The 22,831-nt window shown below is 64.6% G+C and overlaps 1 protein-coding gene across 2 annotated transcripts in view; it reads left to right on the forward strand.

Moving 5' to 3' along the window:
• The window catches only part of MEGF6 (multiple EGF like domains 6), an 82,873-nt gene that overhangs the window by 57,912 nt on the left and 2,130 nt on the right, over positions 1-22,831 (forward strand). For both annotated transcript variants that reach the window (XM_066270636.1, XM_066270637.1), the window contains 30 exons: positions 5,202-5,327; positions 6,167-6,289; positions 6,403-6,525; positions 6,853-6,990; positions 7,405-7,524; positions 7,869-7,991; positions 8,542-8,721; positions 9,043-9,174; positions 9,841-9,969; positions 11,716-11,844; positions 12,548-12,682; positions 12,763-12,897; positions 15,218-15,343; positions 15,815-15,946; positions 16,033-16,161; positions 16,316-16,447; positions 17,143-17,271; positions 17,374-17,502; positions 17,783-17,911; positions 18,258-18,386; positions 18,683-18,811; positions 19,048-19,176; positions 19,287-19,415; positions 19,573-19,704; positions 19,842-19,970; positions 20,497-20,625; positions 21,475-21,603; positions 21,722-21,850; positions 22,135-22,263; positions 22,371-22,499. In XM_066270636.1, the coding sequence (XP_066126733.1) occupies positions 5,202-5,327; positions 6,167-6,289; positions 6,403-6,525; positions 6,853-6,990; positions 7,405-7,524; positions 7,869-7,991; positions 8,542-8,721; positions 9,043-9,174; positions 9,841-9,969; positions 11,716-11,844; positions 12,548-12,682; positions 12,763-12,897; positions 15,218-15,343; positions 15,815-15,946; positions 16,033-16,161; positions 16,316-16,447; positions 17,143-17,271; positions 17,374-17,502; positions 17,783-17,911; positions 18,258-18,386; positions 18,683-18,811; positions 19,048-19,176; positions 19,287-19,415; positions 19,573-19,704; positions 19,842-19,970; positions 20,497-20,625; positions 21,475-21,603; positions 21,722-21,850; positions 22,135-22,263; positions 22,371-22,499 (3,921 nt within the window). The remainder of the gene's footprint in view (positions 1-5,201; positions 5,328-6,166; positions 6,290-6,402; positions 6,526-6,852; positions 6,991-7,404; positions 7,525-7,868; positions 7,992-8,541; positions 8,722-9,042; positions 9,175-9,840; positions 9,970-11,715; positions 11,845-12,547; positions 12,683-12,762; positions 12,898-15,217; positions 15,344-15,814; positions 15,947-16,032; positions 16,162-16,315; positions 16,448-17,142; positions 17,272-17,373; positions 17,503-17,782; positions 17,912-18,257; positions 18,387-18,682; positions 18,812-19,047; positions 19,177-19,286; positions 19,416-19,572; positions 19,705-19,841; positions 19,971-20,496; positions 20,626-21,474; positions 21,604-21,721; positions 21,851-22,134; positions 22,264-22,370; positions 22,500-22,831) is intronic.

Raw genomic sequence — 22,831 nt, forward strand, 5'->3', positions numbered from 1 at the left:
TCCTGAGGTGTCAGGCTCATTGGGCCTTTGGGACATGCCTTGGGGAGATGCAGCTATGATCACACAGCCCCTAGGTGGCCTGGCTGCCTCCCCCCCTGCTTCCCTCCTCCCCAGTCAGATGGGCCCTACTGTCCCCACACCAGCAGGAGGGGCTCCCTGGCCCTGCCTTCCCTCGGGACCATGCCAGGGTGCACCGTGGGCCTCGGGGCACACATACCCTCCAGTGAGGGGACAGCAAGAAGATGCACAGGGTCTTCCAACCTTCCCTTCCCTCTGCTCCCTGGAGGGGCGGCCCTGGGGAGGTGCCTGGCCCTCCGGGAGGCTGCTGTTGGCAGCATCTTGGGTGGGGACAAAGTACTCGCAGCAGAAACATGGTGACCGCAAGGCTTGTCTGCAAAACTCATTCCTACAAAGCCGCAGGTGCCAATGTGGGAAGGGTCTGTGACCTCACCGGCCCAAATCAGGCTGTGGTTGTGCACGGAAGGGGCCTCCTTCTCGGCCCAGGGGACCCAGCCTGGATGGGAGGTGGGAAGGGCGGCCTCCGCCCTCAAGAGTACTCTGCGAAGTGGCGGCTTTGCTGGAGACCAGAACCCCAGAAGGGCAGGCTGCCAGCTCCCAGGTGGAGGGTGCGCTGGTCACACCCAGCCCAGGGAAACCCAGGGGCGGTAGCCAGAGACTCTGGGGTGGACACAGAGGCCCAAAGGGAGGCCAGGGCTAACTGGGGCCACGGTGAGTGCTAGGAGAGTGGAGCCAAGGGGATGGCACAGATTTGAGACGTGGTTGGTGGGGGATGGGGTCGGGGCACAGGTGAGGGCAGAATGGGTGCCAAAGGACCGCAGCAGGGCCTGGGGTTCGCGCCTTTGAAGGTTGACCCCAAGGTGGCCAGGTGGCTGGCAGGATGGCAGCACAGACTGGGTCCCCAGGCTCTGCTCGTGGCCCTGCTCGTGGCCATGCTCGTGGCCGTGCTCGTGACCCTGCTCATGGCCCTACTTGTGGCCCTGCTCGTGGCCATGCTCATGGCCCTGCTCGTGGCCCTGCTCGTGGCCCTGCTTGTGGCCCTGCTCATGCTTGTGGCCATGCTCGTGGCCCTGCTCGTGACCCTGCTCATGGCCCTACTTGTGGCCCTGCTCGTGGCCATGCTCGTGACCCTGCTCGTGGCCCTACTTGTGGCCCTGCTCGTGGCCATGCTCGTGGCCCTGCTCGTGGCCCTGCTTGTGGCCCTGCTCGTGGCCATGCTCATAGCCCTGCTTGTGGCCCTGCTCATGGCCATGCTCATGGCCCTACTTGTGGCCCTGCTCGTGGCCATGCTCATGGCCCTGCTTGTGGCCCTGCTCGTGGCCATGCTCGTGGCCCTGCTCGTGGCCCTGCTCGTGGCCCTGCTCATGGCCCTACTTGTGGCCCTGCTCGTGGCCATGCTCGTGGCCGTGCTCGTGACCCTGCTCATGGCCCTACTTGTGGCTGTGCTCATGGCCCTGCTTGTGGCCGTGCTCGTGACCCTGCTCATGGCCCTGCTTGTGGCTGTGCTCATGGCCCTGCTCGTGGCCATGCTCGTGACCCTGTTCATGGCCCTGCTCGTGGCCGTGCTCGTGACCCTGCTCATGGCCCTGCTTGTGGCCGTGCTCGTGACCCTGCTCATGGCCCTGCTTGTGGCTGTGCTCATGGCCCTGCTTGTGGCCGTGCTCGTGACCCTGCTCATGGCCGTGCTCGTGGCCTGCTGCAGGGCTTGTCCTTGGAGGTTTCTCTCTGAGACGAAAGGGCTGGGGTGGAGGGGTTGGCAGGTGTGTAGTCTGTGATGTTGAGGCTGGTGCCACCCAGGCTCATGTCCCTGGAATGTGGGTGCGGGCGGGTGTTAACACGACTGCAGGTGAATTATGTGCCCGTGTGGTGCCGAGGTGCCATTCAGAGCTAAGGACGGGGCAGGATATACAAGGCTGGGCATTAGGTGACCCACGAGCTGCCTGGAGGTACAGAGGGGTGGGCAGAGGCCAGGCGAGTTTCTTCTCCTGGCCGAGCCGGCGGGCCACCCTTTCCAGTCTTGCCGTCCTGTCTCCAACAGAGGGCTTCCTAGAAGGGAGGGATGTGGCTGGCCACTGACCACACATGGGTGAGGCCCTCGGGAGCTAGAAACCAAGCCTGTCAAAAGCAATAATTACAAAACCCCATGAAGCCAGCCCTGAAACCACCAGCTGGTTGGAGGCTGGAGCAGAGTGACCCTTGAGGTTGGCTGTCCACAGGCCCCACCTGCCACTTTCTCTGTGGCACTACAGTGCACCTGACGCTGGGCTCCAGCCTGAGTCTGTGCCCTGGTCTCAGATGCTGCCACTGGCACCCCCAAGAGTGGAGAACCTTCGGGAGATGCAGAGTGGGTCTCCACTTTGTAGGACACTTGCTTTCCAGATGTCCAGTTTTCTGCTCACCTGAGATCTACATTCCCTTGCTGATCTTGAGGCCTCACACCCGAGGCTCAGTAGGGCGACCCCTGCTGGCAGAAGGCAGAGTTGCAGCCCAGCTCTACTAGAAACCACAATTCCCTGGGTGAAGCCCCATGTGTCCCGGAATTTGCCAAGTGGGGGAATGAGGGTGTATCAGTCAGCTCAGGCAGCTGTGACAAATACCACAGACTAGGGGAGGGGGTTACACGATAGACATTAATTTTGTCACTGTTCTGGACATTTCAGATCCAGGAGGAACCGACCAGTTCAGTCCTGGTGATAGCCCACTTCCTGGCTGCCCTTCTCACTGTGTCCCCATGTGTCAGAGAGAGAGAGAGAGAGAGAGAGAGAGAAACAGATCTTGTGTCTCTTTTTATAAGTACACAAATCCTATTAGATCAGTGTCCTGCCCTTAGGACCTCACTTAACCTTAATTACCTCCACATACAGTCCCACTAGGGGTTGAATTTGAGAGGGACTTATGCTTTTAGCCCACTAAGGGCTGGGGAGCCTCCCTAACCTCCCATCTTCTGATAGGCTCCCAGCTTTTCTCCGGTCTGAGTGTGGTCTTGATTTGCAGGACTGCCCATGCAGGGGTCACGGGGACATGGGTGACTCAAGGGGCCTGGAAATTTCACCATTAGCCCTAGACACTGGTCACACAGAGGCTGGTCCTCCCCGAGCTGCACAGCCTGGTGCCTGAGGAAACGTGCCTATCAGCTTCCCGGGGATCCCGGCACAAGCTGTACAGGTGGCACCGGGCTCGGCGGCCTCCTCTGCGCCACCTGGGAGCGCCTGGAATGTTGGGATGTGTGTAGCCGATTGGGAAGAGTTGGGCTCAGGAGGGTGGGCAGCCACATGGGGAGCCTGGCCCCCCTCCGCCTGTGCTCACCTGCCGTGATTCCTCCCCCGGTGGCTCTCGTGAGCGGACTTATTGCCAGACCTCCTCTGCGCCCGTGTCAGAGGCTCTGCCCTTCTGGAAAGGCTCCCCTCCAGCCCTGCCCCAGCTCCTGGGGTCCTCCTTCTGGCCGAGGTGCCTGCCCAGCTGGTCCCCTGCCCTGGGCTCCTAGTGCCTGTCTCTGCGAACCTGCCTGTCCCGCCAGGGAGGGTTTCTGGTTCCTATTATGAGTCCAGAGCAGGGCTGGTGTTGTGAACACAGAGACCCGGGGGTGGGGTGGCTCGGGCCGAGCTCAGAAACCTCTGTGGTCACAGAAGTAGCTTAAAAACAGAGCTGTCCCAGGCGAGGCAGGGCGGTCTTTGGGGGTCAGGGCTGAGTCGAGGGGGGGTAGGTGGGTGGGGAGGAAGCTCGGGCTGACGGGACGTGAGATGGTGGCTGTACTGCTGGCCTCCGTTCCGCTGGGGCCTCGGTCTCTGCTGCCCTCCACCCCACCCCCTTGGCACACGCCAGCGCCAGGTACGATCGAGCCATTTCTGCCACTCCCAGGCATCCTCCGCCCCAACCGGGCTGGCTGGCCCCAGGAGGGGACCCTCAGCTCAGGTTCTCCACCCCCTCACCTCACATGGGGAAACGGCGGTGTTTTGAGCTCCGTGTTTGGCGTTTTCCAAACAGGCTTCGCTTTGAAGGAAGCTTTGCTTTTGGCAGATGGCGTGGCTGCAGCCTCCCCTGAGCCCTGAGGCCACTCACGTGCTCTGCGTGTGGACACAGTGCTGCAGCCAGTTTCCCTGGCCTCTGAGCCCCGCCCCCTGTCGTGGTGCTAGGCCTGTGCTCCTGACCCCCACGCTCACCCTGAGGCTAGCAGCACCCCAGAGTCTGATGGCCGCACAAGGGGACATCTCGGGGAGAAACCCCGCCCCCCAGTGGTCCCAGGGTTTCAGAAACAGGACTCGGTGTTTGCCCCGCATCGGGCCTGCTGGGGCGCAGACTGCACCGCCTGCTTGTGCAGTTCTTCGCTCCGGTTCTGGGCCGACGCCTTCCTTAACCACAAGGCGGTGTGATGGAATGCCAGAGGCCCAGTGCCCATCCTGGGCACCCAGCCTCGCTCAGCACCTCCTTCCTGGGCCCGACCCAGCCCAGCCCTCCCACCCAGCACGTGGGCACCACTTGGCCTGTCTGAGCCGGCTGGGCCTCACCTTGTAGATGCCTGAGAATGAAAGCCTGGACCACTGTTGTCCCTGTCCGGAGACTTGGGTCCTTGGCTCTGTGGCCTCATCTAGTGCTGTCTCCATGGCCACTGGGGGAAGTGGGGACTGTGTGAGCTCAGGTTTTGGGTGGGGCCTGGTCCGGGGTGGGCAGGAGGTGCACTGGTCCATCAGGAACCAGGGGCTAGGTCTGTAGGCATGCGGCTGTCCATGGCAACCCTATGCCTGCTCCTCTGCGCTGCCCTGACGACCAAGATAGTGGAATGTCTGAGCCTCCACCACCCCTTACTGGCCTGCCGCCTCTTCCAGGAAGTCCTCCTGGCCTGCACTGCCTCTGAGCCCTCAGCGGGATGCTGGATGGCTCCCGGCCTTCACCGAGAGTCTGTCTGCTATGCAAACGCCTCTCTGCCCGGTCCTTGGGCAGGCCGGGGTCGGAGGACCCAGAGATGGACTGTGGTCTTGCATCCCATGTGTGGGCTGAGAAGCAAGGCCATGCCCGGGAACCAGACTGGAACAGTGTTGCCCTCTCGAAGCCCCTACTTCTAGGATGGAGGAGGAGAGGAGGAGGGGCTCAGAGTGGTCCTGAGGTCGCATGTCTCCCCCGCTACATGGGGCCCCTCGGTCTTGCTATCCTCCTGAGCTGATCAGGGCTCCTCTCTGCATCCCCAGCCATCAACTCCTGCGCCATGGGCAACGGTGGCTGCCAGCACGACTGTGTCCAGCTCACGGTGACCCAGCACCGCTGCCAGTGCCGGCCCGAGTTCCAGCTCCAGGAGGACGGGAAACGCTGTGTCCGTGAGTGTGCACCAGTCCCGGGGCAGGGAGGGGAGTATGGGGCTGGAGCCCTGCCTGGACCATCCCGCACACACCCGCAGACCCTCCTGGGAGCCCTGCAGCCTGAGCCAGGGGCAGAGGCAGGAAGTGCCTCCCTGCTTAGCTTCTGGGGCTGGAAGGAGGTCTCAGGGGAGGCGGGACTCCCTTGGCTGCCAAGAGGCAGTGGGTACTGCCCAGCCCTTGGCATGCTCTGGGATCTCACATCTGTGAGGGCAGGAAGCTAAGGACGGGAGCATCATGTGTGGGACTCAGTTCTGAGACCCACACTGTATTCAGCAGGGCATGTGGGACCCCGGTCCCGGCCCTTGAGTGGAGGAGGCCGGCCAGGCCCCATCTAGTACCTTGTCCTGGGGTCTTGGGCTGCTTGTCAAGGAAAGAGGGAGCTTTGCTGATGGAGAAGGTGGAGTGGGCTCGGGGATACCGGAGATGGAGAAATGGCGCGCAGAATGGAGCAGGTGCTGAGACAGTGTCCGGCCCCCCAGCTGGCTTCTTAGGTCCCAGGTCAGGATGTGTATGGTGGGCCTGAGGGGCCGGGCCAGCAGTGGGTGCAGAGTGACACAGGGTCACGGGACTGGAGGAGCTGCCAGGCACGCTGGCTCCAACCAGATGGGGAGGCTTGGGAAGAGCTGTCTTCTCGGGGGTGTCTTGGGGGCTCCCACATTTGGGAGGAGGAAGACCACTGTCATGTCTGTTAGGGAGGGGCAAGAGGCCCTGGGGCAGGAGACCTGAATCTGCGGGGGTCCCCCCATCTCTCACCCTAACCTCTTCCCTTGCTCCATTCCTCTCGGCGCTGACTGCAGGCAGGAACCCCTGTGTGGACCGGAACGGAGGCTGCATGCACACGTGCCAGGCACGTCAGGGCCTCGCCCGCTGCGAGTGCCACGCCGGCTACCGGTTGGCAGCTGACCGTAAAGCCTGCGAAGGTAAGGCACCCTCCCGAGGGGCTAGCGCCACCAGAGAGCTGGCTGTGGGGGGACTCTGGTGTATCTCCCGGCCCAGTTGCCTGGAGCCCTCCTCCTTGATCTCTCCTGTCCAGATGTGGACGAATGTGCCACAGGGCTGGCCCAGTGCGCCCACGGCTGCCTCAACACTCAAGGGTCCTTTAAGTGTGTCTGCCATGCGGGCTACGAACTGGGGGCTGACGGTCGGCAGTGCTACAGTGAGTGGACCGTGGATGGTGGGCATGGGCACCGTGGATTGTGGAGGGGGCTGAGGGTGGCAGCTTGGCTCCCAGGCCCCCATGGGCTGCCAGCCTGCTTTGGTCAAGCTTCCTTGTTAATCAAGGGCATGGGGGGGGTAGGATGTGGGTGGCCCCTGGGAGGACAGGCAGTTCCAGAGCCCAGCCTGCCCGGGAGCTTTATGCTGCATTTCCGTGCAGAGTGGTCCTGGGGACCCAAGCTGGCTGCAGGATCGGGGGAAAACCATGATTGCTGGGGGGTGTCACCCAGACCCTGTCCCACGTCCCTGGGGGTGGGTCTTATCTCAGGGATCGAGATGGAGATCGTGAACAGCTGTGAGGCCAACAACGGCGGCTGTTCCCACGGCTGCAGCCACAGCAGTATGGGGCCCCTGTGCACCTGTCCCCGCGGCTACGAGCTGGACGAGGATCAGAAGACATGTATCGGTGCGAGCTGGCTCTTCCCAGGTGCCCCGCACCCCAAGCTGGGGACACACGGCTGCCTGATGCCATGACACGGAAGTTCCTTCCTGTCACAGAACTTTCTACCCCAGCCCCGTGAGGCTGTCCAAGGGTGGGCTCTTCTGGTCGCTGGGAGTAGCACTCGGCATGCTGTGTGTGCGAGGGTCCTCTCCCCACGGGAAGACTGAGCCTCCAAGACGGACTCTCAGCCCTGGCCCCCAGTCTGGGCCCCACAGCAGGGGGGAGGGGCCCTGCAGCCGTGACAAGTGTCCTGTGGGTGTCTGTGAAGGCAGGACCAGGACTGCACGTGGGTGCCTGTGGGTGTGCGGGCACTGGTGGGCGTGGAGGGGCGTGCCCATGGGTGGCACCTGGGTGTCAGCAGGCTCCCATGTCCCACAGATGTGGACGACTGTGCCGACTCGCCATGCTGCCGGCAGGTGTGCACCAACAGCCCCGGCGGCTACGAGTGCAGCTGCTATGCCGGCTATCGGCTCAGCGCTGACGGCTGCGGCTGTGAGGGTGAGGTGGGGGGGCGGGCGGCACCCTAAGGGAGAGCGTGGGGTTGGCCTGCTTTTGCCTCTGGGCGTAGGCTGAGCGCCTGGGGTCTGCCGACCTGTCTTCTGGTTTCCTGACCTGTGGTCACTGGTCCTTCTCGTGGGGCAGGACCTGCACCCCTGGTTCCTCCCAGCTTGGCCACCTTTGGGCAGGGCGTCCACCATCATCACTCTGACCCTGAGGAACGGGAGGATGGTGTCACCTGGCAGCCTTAGCCAGTGGGCAGAGCGGGTGGTAGGGGCCTCCTGAGTCCCCTCGAAGGCCCCGAGCCCTAGAGGACAGGCCCCTGCAGCCTGGTTTGCCCACAGATGTGGACGAGTGCTCCTCTGGCCACAGCGGCTGTGAACACCACTGTGCCAACCTGGCCGGCTCCTTCCAGTGCTCCTGCGAGGTCGGCTTCTGGCTGGACGAGGACCGCAGGAGCTGTACCCGTGAGTCCGCGCCTGTCACCGTGGGGCCCTTCCTGGAGCACCGGGTGCCTTGCCGTGCTGGCACCTACCTTCCCAGCTGGCCGGACCTCACTTCAACCCTGGCCCCTGCAATGGGACAGGCCAGGGGCAGCGGGGTGGGGGAGGGCTGCTCAGACAGGCATCCCCCAGGGCAGGGTGTCACTCAGGTCTCAGGTGGTCCCCCACTTCTGTTCTGCTCAGAGAGAAGGGACATCGTTCACAGGACTGAGGACAACATCCCGAGGGGCAGAGAGCTGCTCCTGCCCCGCCCCACCCCCACCTCCATGCTCAGGGTCCCTAGATCCGGGGTGGGAGCCGGGCCAGAGCTGGGGTCAGGTCCTCAGGCCCAGAGCCTGTCTGTTCTGTGAGGTAGGGGCAGGAGAGCAGCAGGGACGCCCACTCCCTGAGGCCAGAGCAAGAAGGGGCCTTGGGGTGGGATGCAGGCCCTGAGCCAGCTCTGAGCACCGAGGGGCAGGGGAGTCCATCTGAGGACAGGCAGCAGGGGCCTAAGGGGACTCCGTGTCCCGCGCAGCCCTGGAGGTGCCCGAGGTGGACCTGGACAGCCGGCTGCCCTTCGCACGGCCCCTGCCCCACGTCTCGGTGCTGCAGGACAGGCTGCCCCACCTCTTCCAAGATGACTACGTGGGGGCGGAGGAGGAGGCGGAGGAGGAGGCGGAGGCCCGGGGCGAACACACTCTGGAGGAGAAGTTCGGTGAGTGGGGCGGGGGAGGCCGTCCTGCGGCCTTGGGTGTGAGGAAGGACGCCTGTCACGGCCTTGTTCCGCCAAGGCTGAGTGGCACAGCGTGTCTGGGGCCGAGCCTGGGCTAGACGGGCCCCCGGCTCCCGGGCGAGGGCCCTGCCAGGCCCCGGCATCTGGCTCCCACATCCCACCTCGCCCACTGGGAGGGCGTCTAACAGTCCCGGAGTCTAACAGTATAGTCCCCGTGACAGGACATCCCTTGTGCCCCCTTCTCTGGCCCCTGTGCACTCGAGCCCGGGCCGAGTATGAGGCCCCTCTGCCATCTTCCCCCAGTTTGCCTGGACGACGCCTTTGGCCCAGACTGCAGCTTGACCTGTGAGGACTGCAGGAACGGCGGGACCTGCCTCCCGGGCCTGGACGGCTGTGACTGCCCCGAGGGCTGGACTGGGCTCATCTGCAATGAGAGTGAGGCCACTGTGCTGGGGGGGGGGCAGCCCTGTGACCCCTTCCTGCTGGCCCTGGGCAGGGGGTCCCGTGGGCCCACCCAGTTCTCCTACTCGCTCATTCACTCATTCAGTGTCCACTGACTGCACGCTCTGTGCCAGGCGTCTGCCCCTCACAGACGTCACAGCAGACGGGTCCAGCGACAAGCCAACAACTAGTGGGGACAGTGAGGGTGCTGGTGGGTGGGCCGGTCCTGCCGTGTCCTCATGGGAGTGACATCTTTCCCCAGGCCACACGGCCATTCTGGCTACAGCTCACTTGACAACGGCTCTCTCTCCTCTGTCCAGAGCCTGTGCCGCTCTCTGCCTGATGACCCCACACCAGGGACGGCCCTGGTGGTCCGGTCTCAGGGCCTTAGTGACTCTCCAGGAGTCTGTCTGTTGAGAGTGCCAGTGGGGAAGGTGGATGGGCTGACATTCAGAGGGACGAGGTGTGGCCATCAATCAATCACCTCTGCCCTGTGTGTGGGCACCATGGGCACGGGTGTCATGCTTGTTGCCCTGGGCAGTTGCTTCTGAACTGGGCGGCTCAAACCCCAGGGGAGGGTGTCCCACTATCCCCAGAGGGGCTTCTGGGCCCCGAGTCCTTCTGTGGGCCCTGACCTGTGCTTCCCTGTCGCCCCTGTAGCTTGTCCCCCAGACACCTTCGGGAAGAACTGCAGCTCCCCCTGCAGCTGTCAGAACGGTGGGACCTGCGACCCCGTGACAGGGAACTGCCGATGCCCCCCGGGTGTCAGCGGAGCCCGCTGTGAGGACGGTGGGTGCAGCCCCTCTGTGCGTGTGGGGATGTCCCTGGGACGGACGGGAAGGACAGGCACCACCTCTCAGTTCACCTCCTGGCTTTCTTCAGGTCACCTTCCTTCCATGGGAGTGGGGAGAGCCACACGGATGAGAGCCCTTGCTGAGAGGGGCACTGATTTGTCATTGTTTGCTCAGTGTCTTGGAATCTAACAGTAGCAGATGGTAAAGACTTGATGGAAGAATAGCACTTTTGGAATGGGTTTTCACGGAAGGCAGTGAGCCCCCCATTCCTGGAGGCATTCAAATAGAGCTCTATGATGGCTGGGGTGGGATGCAGTAGGCGCTACGCATGGGCCTGTGGCTGCTTGGGAATGACACTAACATCCTGTCTTAACTCTGACCTCTCGGCATTTGTGGAGGAATTTGAGAGCCCACATGGATGGCTGTCTCAAGTGACAGATGCTTCCTCTTTGAGTCTCCATACCTTTAAGATTCTGCCTCTTTTGCCAGAGGAGGTAGCTGATGTATTGAGAACTTCCTGCCTTAGCAAGCGGATGGTAGCCATCAACAAACCTCATCCTTGGTACCTTGGGGCGGCCTGTGGGAGCTCCACGGGGCAGGTTTCAAAGTTCAGGGCAGCCGTGCAGGGCTCTGTGCCTCCTCCCTCTGGCCGGCCTTCTGGGATCCATGCATCTCCCAGCCTTTTCTCGCCTTTCTACCCGCCATTCCCTTTCTGCCAAGGGTTGAGCAGCCCGCTGTCTGTTAGCAGCTACCTGTGTGACGGGTCCTGGACGGACCCAAGGGCACCGAGCAGGTAAAGGGTCTGCAGTTTAGTGCTTACCCTAATGATGGCGGGTGGCTTCCCGGAGACCTGGGTCTCCCTTGGGGTCCTATGGGTGAAGCATACCTGTGCAGGTGAGCTTGTGGAGGTTAGTTCCAAGAGAGGCCTGGCAGGCCGGGTTTCGGGGTCGGGAGGGCTCCTCGGCCTCTGTTCGTCCCCCGGGTGCCAGGCACCCTGGGCTTGTGGCCACATCCTTCCTGTCTGCTCTGTCTTCCCGTCTCCGCCTCCTCTCCCTTCTCCTCTAAAGACGCTTCTTGTTGGGTGTAGGCTGGCTTGGCTAGCCCAGGATGGTTCCACCTGGACACCCTGGGGATTAGGTCGTGGACATATCTTGGGGTCTCCATCCAGCCCTTCAGTAGTCAGGACCGGGACAGGATGGAGTCGGGAAAAAGAAAGTCAGAGCCCATTTCTCGTCCTGGCTGCTGAGCTGGGGCCTGGGACCCTGGCCAGCTGGGACCGTGAGTCCTTTCCTCTGTGAGGTCTTGAGGTCGGACAAGGTGACCACCGAGGGACACAGTCAGGAGGCTGTAGATGTTGGGCTGACGTGGGAGATGGGGTGTGGCCTGCCTTTGTGCATGTCCACACACATGCTGAGTGACGTGTCTGGCCACCTGCCCTGGCCGCTCTCCAGACCACAGACCTCAAGGAGGGAACAGGCCAACCGGGGCAGATGGCCACGCTGTTGGGGTTCACCTGGTGCCCGCCTTGCCCTCCTGGTGTCCTTACTCATCTGCTGGGTCCCTCCCTGTTTGGGATGCAGGGTCCTCAGGCTGCTGGTAGCTCCAAAACTCTTCAGCCGTGCCACGATGGCCCAGGCCCCTCCCGGCTCTCCTGCTGGGTGCTGGTGTCCCTCACAGCATCTCCTTGGGCGGCGTGGGGGCCACTTCAAGTGGGCACTCATGAGGCCCGCTCCTCCTCCAGGCTGCCCCAAGGGTTTCTACGGCAAGCATTGCCGTAAGAAGTGCTACTGCGCCAACCGGGGCCGCTGCCACCGCCTCTATGGGGCCTGCCTCTGCGACCCGGGACTCTATGGCCGCTTCTGCCACCTGGGTGAGTCCCCCTGCCCGGCGGCCCGCGGCCCGGAGGTGCTGCCGCTGTGCTGTACTGCCTGGACTCTGGCTTGGGTTTGTCTTATTCGCCATTTGCTGACGAGGATGTGGGGGCTCAGTGAGGTCCCCCAGCTGGGATGGGGGGGTCCGCCCCAGCGAGGTCTGGGGACTCAAAGCCACAAGACTGCCATCCTCCGGGGCATCAGGGTGGGCAGTCCCCAGCCCAGGTCGGGGAGATGGCAGGCCTCCCTCCGAAGCTTCTGGGATGTAGGGCTCATCTTAGCTTTTGTAACGTTCTGATGGGAAGGGCAAGTCTGGAGTCCCATCGGGGTCTGCAGACACCCCGGGAAAGGTGGAACGGGGGGGGGGGGCTGGTGAAGGCAAGGTGAGGGACAGTGAGTGGCTTCATCCCAGCCACTCCATACAACGCTGTGTCAAAGGACCCTTTAGATGAGACCTAAAGAGCCTCCTGGCAGGGAAGTGAGGTGACCCCGGACAGGTTCCTCAGCTTCACTGAGACCCTGTTCCTCACCTATAAAATGGGCAAAGTGGCCAGTCCTCTGGGACCCCAGTGGCTGGAGAGGACTCTGCCGGTTCTGGGCTGGGTCCCAGGGACACAGCCCAGTCAAGGGGGCTGGAGACCCCCGGACCAGGGCCGGGCTGGCGCAGGCAGGTGGCAGCCCCCTCATGTTCTGTGGCTGCAGCCTGCCCGCCGTGGGCCTTCGGGCCGGGCTGCTCCGAGGACTGCCAGTGCGAGCAGCGGAACACACAGGCTTGCGACAGGAGGGACGGCAGCTGCTCCTGCAAGGCGGGCTTCCGGGGCCCTCGGTGCCAGCACGGTGAGTGCCCGGGGGTGGGGGGTGGGGGCGTGCCTGGGACTGGCTGAACCTGCAGGCCCCTCTCTCCTCGCCCCCCGCAGAGTGTGAGCCCGGCTTCTTCGGGCCGGGGTGCCGGCAGGCGTGTGCCTGTACTCCAGGCTCAGCCTGTGACCCCATCAGCGGCGAGTGTGGAAAGCAGTGTCCTGCCGGCTACCAGGGGGAGGACTGTGACCGAGGTGAGGAGCCGGTCCCTGGAGCGCAGGGTCTGGGCGGGGTGCAGGTCGTCTGGTCCACACCGGGCCCCGGGCACCAGAACTGCTGTGAGCAGGAACTGAGTCAGCCCTGCGCCCCGGGGTGCCAGGGGTGCTCGCCTTACCACCCCCTCCCCCCATCCCTTCCTCATTATGCTGGCCGGCTGGTCCCTGTGCCCCTCCGAGGGCGCTTGGGCAGGGGCTGAGTGTGTACCCAGGCCCGGCCCAGAGAAGGGTGGATGTCTCTCCAAAAGCCCTCGCTCACTCACTCCACTGGAACGTGCCGAGCGGGCTTTGTGCTGAAGCTGCAGCTCCCCTGTGGGGGCTCGAGCCAGCCAGACAGGCCGGGGTCCGGGCCAGCGCTGCTGGCTTGGGTGTGGGCCATGATGGAAGGCCATCCCGTGGAGGCCGAGGCCCGAGGTCCTGTGAATGGGCACGGGGTGGTGGGTGAGGCTGGAGGCCTGGACCCCTGTTCACATCGTGGGCAGAGGAGGGGAAGAGCCCTCAGTGTGTGCATCGGGGCTGCCGCTGCTGCCGGTGACGGGGACTCCCTGGGCACACTGCACACACACTGTGCACACCCATCGGCTCTAGGTGGACGGGGGCTGGGGGTGGGGCTGTGGTGTGAGTGGTCTGATTGTAGCCAAGGGGCCGCTGGCTAGAGCTGCACCAGCCACAGGCCTGTCCCCTCTGTCAGAGCTGCCCTACCCGCTGCCCGTTGTCCTGGGGAATAAGGATGGGCCAGGCGGTTCTGCCCAGCTCGAACCGAGAGGCCCAGCTCCCTTCTGCACCCAGGCCAGGTCTCTCTCATGTGGTGGTCCCAGGGACCCCAGGGATGACCCTACCAAGGATTCTTGATCCCTCTGGTACCGGAGGGGCCTGTGGAGACCCGGCCAGGACCACCCTCCCAAACCCGACCCCGTCTGTGAAGAGCTCTGTGGTCCGGGCCACCTGACGCCTGCTTTCCTGTCTGTGGAAGCACTGCGGTGCCCAGGGAGCCATGCTGCGGCCGCTCGACTCCTCCCCCACCACGCGCACAGGCACACGCACACGCGTGTGGCTCGCCTGCCCCGCCGCCCTTTGCCCTGCCTCTGCCTACCTTCTCCGTGGCCTGTGTGCCCAGATGTGGTGGGGCCTCAGCCCAGTCCTTCTCTGCTGGTTTTCTTACCCTTTCTTTCCCTCTTTTCTTTAAAAAGACGTCGGTGCCCCAAGGATGAGCCACAGGAAATGACACACTTATTTTTATTGAAACAGTGCCCCCCCACACTGTTATTGGGTCTAGAAAGTATTACTGAGCCAAACACCTGCCTGCCCCCAGTTAGTGGAGAGGGAGCCCCTGAGGTCTGGGGGGACCACGGCAGCCAGCTCCACCGGGGCCTCCCGTCCGTGGTCCACGCGTGGCGCCATTCCAGACATTTACCTCATTCAAGCAGCACTGTCTTCACCACTGTTCAGTGGTGTGTGTGTGTGTGTGTGTGCCTGTACCCCGTGCTGGCCTGTGGGTGGGTGCCCGCAGGGCCTGGGTCCTTATAACAAGATTCCCTGGGGTGTGTCCTCTAACCCAGAGCCCCCATCAGGGCCCAGGATGGCCCCAGGCCTGGGACTCCATCCCATCCCAGCCCAGGCAGGGCACGGCCTAGCTGTCAGCCCCGTGTGGGGTGTTTTGCTCCGTGGGGTGTGACCACAGCTGCCCTGTCCGTGTGTTGGGCGTCCTTCCTAGGCCTGGGAGAGCTTCCTCCTGGCAGCACTGGCCGGTGGCCCCAGCCGGGGTGGGCGCGGGGTGTGCATGGCACACTCTGTGAAGCCTTCAGTGGGTGGGGCGGGGCCCAAGGCACCCTCCTTCTTTCCAGAGGCCCCTCTGCAGCTGAGCCCTCCTGGGCCACTCCTGGGGCCCTCTCACTCCTCATTGGTGCGGGGGACTCGGAGGGGCCACAGCACCGGGATCCAGGTGGCAGCAGGGAGGGCAGAGCCAGCCCTGTCCCTGCTCCTGGGCGCTCTCCAGGGTCCTGGATGCCCAGCCTTGCCCTCCGGCAGCCCCATCCCAAGACCCAGCTGGGCTGTGCCCTCCGCCGGGCGGACCCTCACCACGCTCCTCCACACACGGTCAGCCCAAGTCGACCACTCCCAAGGTGCTCTGTGTCCCTTCTCCCCTGCCCACTCCTGTGACCACCCTGATCACCCAGGAGACCCCAGCTGTGTTCAGCAACCCTCCTGGGCCAAGGGGCAGGTGCCAGGCGTGGGGACCCTGGCGGGAGGAAGGCAGCTCCACGTGGGGTGGCTGAGGCCCTTCCTGTTCCCCCTGCAGAGTGCCCAGAGGGGTCCTTTGGTGTGAACTGCTCAGGCTCCTGTTCTTGTGGGGGGGCCCCTTGTGACAGGGTCACAGGGCAATGCCTGTGCCCACCTGGGCGGACAGGGGACGACTGTGGAGCAGGTGAGTGGCAGCCATGCCCTGTGGTCCCCTCAGGTCCGTGCCGCACCACTTTGGGTGGGACCCCAGCCCCGCCCACAGCAGCTGCAGGAGCCCATGCTGAGCCACCTGGAAGTCTGGGGGTGGGGGTCTCTGCTGTCTTGATAATTGTGCCCACGGAAGGGCACCAGGAGCCCTGGTCCTGGGGGCAGAGGAGCCAGCAGAGCCCGGCCCTCCCCAGAGGGGCCTGAAGTTTGCCCTCTAGGCTGCTTGTTTACTGCCTAGGGGTCTCCTGGCCACTCTGATGGCCTGTCGTGCCTCTGGAGCCATCCTGGGGGCAGGGGCTCCTCTTCGGACCCCGCAGCCTGCTGCCCAAGGAGGAGCCAGGAGTTCCCCTGACCCGTTCCGCCCCTTCCCACTCCTGTGCATGGGGTTCCCTGCTATGCCAGACGCCCAGCAGGCCCTCGGGGAGACTGATTAGCCTTGGGGGGCTAGATTGTCCCGAGGGCCGCTGGGGGCTCGGATGCCAGGAGATCTGCCCTGCATGTGAGCACGATGCCGCCTGCGAGCCTGAGACCGGAGCCTGCCGGTGCCCTCCCGGCTACACGGGCAGCCGCTGCCAGGACGGTGAGCGCCACCCCGCCCGACCTCCGCCCCAGCTTCTGACCTGTGTCCCCCACTCACCCTCCCTCTGCCCTCCCCCACCCCCACAGTGTGCCCAGCAGGCTGGTTTGGGCCCGGCTGCCACTCAAGGTGTTCCTGTTCCAATGACGGGCACTGCCACCCAGCAACTGGACGTTGCAGCTGTGCCCCTGGGTGGACTGGCCTCAGCTGCCAGAGGGGTAGGTGGCCCTTGTCCAGTATCCTTTCCCCTGGAGAAGCCAACACCTCAGGCCTGGGGGGCTGGGGGCCAGCAGGAAGCCCTGTCCCCCTGACCTGGCTGTGGTGCCCGTGGCCTCTACTGGGCCTGCACAGGGTGACAGGGCTCTGTTGCAGCCTGTGACAGCGGGCACTGGGGACCTGACTGCAGCCACACCTGCAACTGCAGCGCAGGCCACGGGAGCTGTGACGCCATCAGCGGCCTGTGTGTGTGTGAGGCCGGCTACGTGGGCCCCCGATGCGAGCAGCGTGAGTCTGGCCCGACCCATAGCCATGCTCTCTGTGTGCAGTGCACGCACACGCACATGAACACACAGGCATGCTCACAATACTTGTGCATGTGTGCGTGCACGTGTATACACACGAACGCACATGTACATGTAAGCACACGTATGCGTGTGCACGCATACACATCTGTATGCATACATTCAAGTGTGGGGGCCCTAGCCCTCCCATCTTGTCCCCAGATAAGAAAGGTCTGCTCACCAGAGCTCACCTAGCGCCCCCTCCTCAGCCTAGGCCTAGCCCCACCTCTCCACCTACCTGGGCCCAACATCAGGCCCACCTGGCCCAACAGCAGGGAGAGGAGGGGCCCATCACAGCCCATGGGGCACTGGAGACGGGAGGGGGGTGGCTATGGCCTGTGGGCCGTGCCTCTCAGTGCCAGCTCCCTGTAGCTGCGTCAGTGGGTACAAGCTGGGCCTGGGGTAGGTCCTCCTACAAGCAGTCCCAGAGATCACCCCTGGGGCTCCGACCAGCCCTGGGGCTTGGCCCCTACCTGGCAGAGGCAGGGGGAAGAGGCATGTGGGGAAGCCCAGCACCCCTAGGGCAGGGAGGGGCTTCTCTGTGCCAGCCCTAGCCCCTGCTGGGATGGAAGCCCCAGAAGGCTTGGGTGAGGCTCACTATCCCCTGAGCTGATGGCTGGCCGCGGCTGTGTGTCTCAGGGTGTCCCCAGGACCACTTTGGGCCAGGCTGTGGGCGGCGGTGTCAGTGTGAGCACGGAGGAGCCTGTGACCATGTCAGTGGAGCTTGCACCTGCCCCGCTGGCTGGAGGGGAACCTTCTGCGAGCGAGGTGAGATGGGGCGGGGGTGGCAGCCAGTGATGGGGTGGCCAGCAGTGTGGGCAAGGTTTGGGGACCCTGGCCGTCTCCCCTATCACCACCCCCGTCTTGCAGCCTGCCCGACAGGATTCTTTGGACTGGACTGCCGCCAGGCCTGTGACTGCACCGCTGGGGCCCCCTGTGACGCCGTGAGTGGCGCCTGCCTCTGCCCTGCCGGCCGCCGGGGCCCCCGCTGTGCCCAGGGTGCGTGAGGCCCTGTCAGCCCTGGGTGCTGCGGGTGTGGGGGGCTCCCTGTGCCAGACTTGCTCCTGGGGCCCAGCCGGGCTTTCCGGAGCTGCCAGGTGACCACCCTGGGAACTCCACTTTGCCCTTGAAGGCCGGCATGTTGGTCCCTATTTGTGGTCACCCTGAGCGGTGTTTAGGCCAGAGAGAGGAACGTTGTGGCCACAGTAGCCTGGAACTCTGCCCAGCCGCCCCTCCCAGGGCCTATCCCCAGACCCCTAAACTGCCCTCTCTCCTGCAGCCTGCCCAGCCCTCACCTATGGGCACAACTGTAGCCAGGCCTGCTCCTGCTTCAATGGGGCCTCCTGTGACCCGGTCCACGGGCACTGCCACTGTGGTCCTGGCTGGACGGGCCCCAGCTGCATGCAGGGTAAGGCCTGTCCAGAGAGTGTGGGGCCAGGGGTTGAGCTCACCCCTCACTGGGCGGGTGTATGGCTCACCTAGAGTGGTGGGCAGGCATGGCTGGGGCACCTGGCACCTGGAGGAGGGAAGGAGGGTGGCCGATGAGGACCCAGGCCCACACTGTTCAGTGCTGAGCCCCCATAGCTGGCTTGGTGACCACGGTTGGCCTGGGGCAGGTTGTCCTAGAGGCAGTAGTGGGTAGGGTCTCTACCCCGATCTGATATTGGGATTTGGGCTGGCCCTCCTGGGACAGGTGGGACGCCCCCTGTGGGCCTGGCTGGTGGATGCTGCACATTGCTCCTCGCTGTCCCCAGCCTGCCCCTCGGGTCTGTACGGCGAGAACTGTCAGCATGCGTGCCTCTGCCAGAATGGAGGCACCTGTGACCCTGTCTCCGGCCACTGCACCTGCACAGAGGGCTGGGCCGGCCTGGCCTGTGAGAAGGGTGAGCCCTGGGTGGGCAGAGGAGGGAAAGGGGAACATTGCGGGTCTGGGGGATCCCAGGCTGGTTCCCCATTGGGCCCTGGTACAAACCCTCCTTCTGTGGCCAAAACCAGCTCCCTGCTTGGGGTGGGGACAGCATCCTGGGTGTGGCCTCGGGCCTACAATGTGACCAGCCCCCACTCCTCCCCTTCCCGGGGACACGGGATCTGAGGCTCTGGGTGCAGAAGGCACGGGTGGGCCCCAGGGTCATAGCCCGCCCCAGGAGGTGGGGCCCTCATCCCTCTCCCACCCCCGCAGAGTGTCCCCCAGGGAGCTTCGGAGCCGGCTGCCGGCACAGCTGCAGGTGCCTCCGTGGTAGCCTCTGTGACCGGCACACGGGCGACTGCCTCTGCCCTGCTGGCTGGACTGGGGACAAGTGTCAGAGCCGTGAGTGGGATGGGTTGGGGGCCAGTGCAGGGAGACCCTAAGGCCGGGACGCCCCACTGGCCCAACAAGGGGTGGCCTCAGCCCCACTCCAGATGTGGGTCCTCAGCAAACTGACCAGTTGTCACTTAGGGGGTAGGGCTGCTATCCGAGCCACCCAGGGTCCCCGTGAGAGGCTCTCGTCCCCGGAAGCAGGGCTGGAGGCGCTGGCCCAACCCTTCCACCATCTCGTCCCGCAGCCTGTGCCGAGGGCACGTTCGGGGCTCACTGTGAGGAGCGCTGCGCCTGCCGGCGGGGAGCCACCTGCCACCACGTCACCGGCGCCTGCCTCTGCCTGCCGGGATGGGGGGGCTTGCGGTGTGACACCGGTGAGCCCCCAACTGCGCCAGCACCCAGGGGGGTGGGTCTTCTACCCCGTGAGCCCCCCAGGCCAGCGCTGGCCCCTGGGCTCTCCACCCCAGCCCGCGCCTTCCTGCAGCCTGCCCGCCTGGCTGGTTTGGAGAGGCCTGTGCCCGGCGCTGCCAGTGCCCGCCCAGCGCCGCCTGCCACCACATCACGGGGGAGTGTGGCTGTCCCCCAGGATTCACCGGGCCTGGCTGTGAGCAGGGTAGGTGACCGAGCTGGGCGGGCCCCGGGTGATGGGTGGCTCGGACCACGTGTTCCCGAGCTGTGCCTCAGAACGCCAAGAGGGGCCACAGCGGTGACTCTGGGAGGACGCCTGTTCTGGGGCTGGGCCAGGACTGACCACTCTATCCTCACCCCAGCCTGCCCGTCTGGCACCTTTGGGGAGAACTGTGGGCAGAAGTGCCAGTGTCCCAGCAAGAACCAGGCCTGCCACCCTGCCTCGGGGGCCTGCATGTGCACTGCTGGCTACCACGGCCCCGGCTGCCGGCAGCGTGAGTGCTACCCAGACCACCGCTGGGCTGTCCTCGGGAAGGCCCCTCATTTTGGGTGTGTTGGGGGGACGCCAGGGGCTCTGCATTGGGGGGCAGGCCCCGCCCCCAGCTCATGGCAGCTGGCCCCTCCCCTGCAGGGTGCCCTCCTGGGCGCTTTGGGTCCGGTTGCAAGCAGCTGTGTGGATGTCTCAATGGGGGCTCCTGTGACGTGGCCACAGGGGCCTGCCACTGCCCTGCTGGGTTCCTCAGGACTGACTGCAGCCTCAGTGAGTGGCTGGGTGAGGGTGAGGGGCTCCTTCCTGCACCGTGGTGGGTGGGGCCCCACTCCCAGTCTGTGAGGAGGACGGCCACCTGACCACTCACCTCCCTGGCCCTCCCATTGACCCCAGATGGCATGAAGCTGGGGGTGTCCCTGCAGGCTGTGTGCTGTGTCCCCCACTCGGGTCTGCCCACCAGGGCGGGTGCAACGCCGTGCAGAGGCTTCTGGGCGTCCTGCTGAGAACAGGGCCTTTCCCCGAGTCATGTGGGGATTTTCCACCCGTCTGGGAGGCCGGTGGGGCTGGCGGGGTGGGATGGGGGCCCTGGTGAGTCACGTGCTGCAGAGCAGGCTGGGCCCCCAGCAGAGCTTCTGGGGGACGAGAGACACCAAAGCTGCCGGGGGCAGTCACTGCTCTGTCTGGGCCACACTCGGGAGACTTCTCCCTGCCCCCCGCCTCTCCCTGCCCCATCCCCACAAGGCAGAGAGAAGGGTGTCCAGCCAGCGGTGGCCACCCTCCCATTTCCTCCCGGCAGCCTGTCCACAGGGTCGTTTTGGCCCCGACTGTGCCCATGTATGCAGGTGTGGGCAGGGGGCGGCCTGTGACCCCGTGACCGGCACCTGCACTTGCCCCCCGGGGAGGACCGGCGTCCACTGTGAGCACGGTGAGTGCCCGCTCGGCTGCTGCCTGGGGCACACGGCGTCACCCCACCCACTGCGGGGTGGAGCAGTGGGGTCCCATGGTGCATTCACACCTATGGTCGCTGAAGAACTCCACCCCACCTCCCCATCCCCCACCAAGTGCCCCACGGGATACAAAGTGAGCTCTGCCTGTGTTGACAGCAGTGTCCTGCTCAGGTCAGTGGGCCTTCCCAACCTACGCCTTCCCTTGACCATGGCTCCTGACTTGGGCCATCAAGTGATCTGTTCACATCCCTTTGTCCAGTGGGGGAGGCTGAACTGGGTCTCCCTAGCCCTGTAGCAGGAGTTACCTGCTACCCTCTGGTCCTCATACAGGGCTGGTGACACCCCCTGGTTCTTAGCCTGTGGAAGCAAAGGGTCAGAGGCCCCAAGACCTGGCTCCAGCCAGGGCATGTCCTCACACCCACAGGACAGCAGCCGAGGGTCAATCTGATCATAAACGGGCCGTCTGGAGTTCGGGCTTCCCGGCCTTTTCTCAGCCTGGAGGTTATACCCGTGTGGAATACCACCCCCAGGAAGGCTTCCTTGACTCCCTCCCATCAGCTGGGCAGCTGCTGGAATTCTCTGAGGGCCCGGGCCCCTTTCCCCTGAGTCATCCTCAGCTCTGGGCCAGGCTAGGCCTTTGCTGACTGGAATGATGCATGAAGGGGCCGGACACAGTTGGTGTCACTCCCTGGCACTTGTGGGCCGAGGGTGCAGAGACGGGCCCTGAGAGGTCCTAGGAAATATTTGTTAAATGAATGTTGGGCCCAGCGGGGATGTGTCCCAGCCCTGGGCCAGAGCTCCAAGCAGTGTCCGGCTTCTGTCTCTAGACTGTCCCCAGAACCGGTTCGGCATGAGCTGTGAGCAGGTGTGCTCCTGCAGAAACGAGGGCCTGTGCCACCCTGCCAACGGCAGCTGCTCCTGTGGCCTGGGCTGGACGGGGCCGCGCTGCGAGCTGGGTGAGTGTCTGGGCCGGCCGGGCAGGCCAAGTCCTCATGTGGGCTGCGGGGTCGGCTCCCAGGCCACCCAGATCCGGCTGGTGTCTGAGGCGGGAGGCTGACCTGCCACTCTCCCTAGCCTGCCCCACGGGGCGCTACGGTGCCGCCTGCCGTCTGGAGTGCTCCTGTCACAACAACGGCACCTGTGAGCCCAGCACGGGCGCCTGCCGCTGCGGCCCCGGCTTCTACGGCCAGGCCTGTGAGCACTGTGAGTCGTGGTGGTGGTGGTGGTGGGGACCCCTGGCCTGGCGTCCGCTCCTTCCACACGTGTTGGGGATCTTGGCTGACCTTGGCTCACGGGGGCCCTATGAGATAAGGCCTGACCCCAGATTACAATGGAGTCACGTTGCAGCCTGTGGAACTCCCGCCTGAGCCCAGGCTGTGATAGGGGACATGGGCCTAGGTGGCAGGAAGGGGAGCCTAGGCCCCTAAGCCGAGTCTTTGCTCACTCGGGTAAACTGAGGCAGGAAGCTCTAACCTGGTCTCCCCCAGCCTGTCCCCCTGGCTTCCACGGGGCCGGCTGCCAGGGTGTGTGCAAGTGTCAACACGGAGCCCCCTGCCACCCAGTCAGCGGCCAGTGTCTCTGCCCCGCTGGCTTCCACGGCCAGTTCTGCGAGAGGGGTGAGTGCTCTCCCAGCCCCCCTCCCATCGCCCTGCGATTTCTGGGCCCTGTCCAGCGGAGAGTGGGACAGCAGAAGATACTGAGCCCACTGCCCCACCCCTACCAGGGTGTGAGCCAGGCTCGTTCGGAGAGGGCTGCCATCGGCGGTGTGACTGTGGGAATGACACAACCTGCGACCCTGTCACCGGCCACTGCCTTTGCCCCCCAGGGCGCATGGGGGCTACCTGTGACCTTGGTGAGTCTGTGGACCTCCCGGCGGGGGCACAGGTGTGGGTGCCTGTCCATGATGAATGTCTATTCCCTTATCCCAGCCCCACCTGTGCCGTACCCTGTTCCCGCCCCTCTGCAGGTGGGGGCAGCTGTGTGGAGCTCCTGCTCTGGTTGTCAGGGCCACGCCCTGTCCTCAAGCCACCCCGAGTCCCCAGGGTGACCTCTGCCTAGCATGGAGGCTGAGGTCATAGGTAGAGGCCCCAGTGCAGTGGGAAGGAGACCTTTCTCATCTGGAACAGGGGCGGGGTCCTCAGGGGTCGTCCTGTATGTGGTCCTGCTGGGGGTGCATCCCTGACT

The sequence above is a fragment of the Saccopteryx bilineata genome, chromosome 3, assembly GCF_036850765.1.
Source record: "Saccopteryx bilineata isolate mSacBil1 chromosome 3, mSacBil1_pri_phased_curated, whole genome shotgun sequence".
Classification (NCBI taxonomy): domain Eukaryota; kingdom Metazoa; phylum Chordata; class Mammalia; order Chiroptera; family Emballonuridae; genus Saccopteryx; species Saccopteryx bilineata.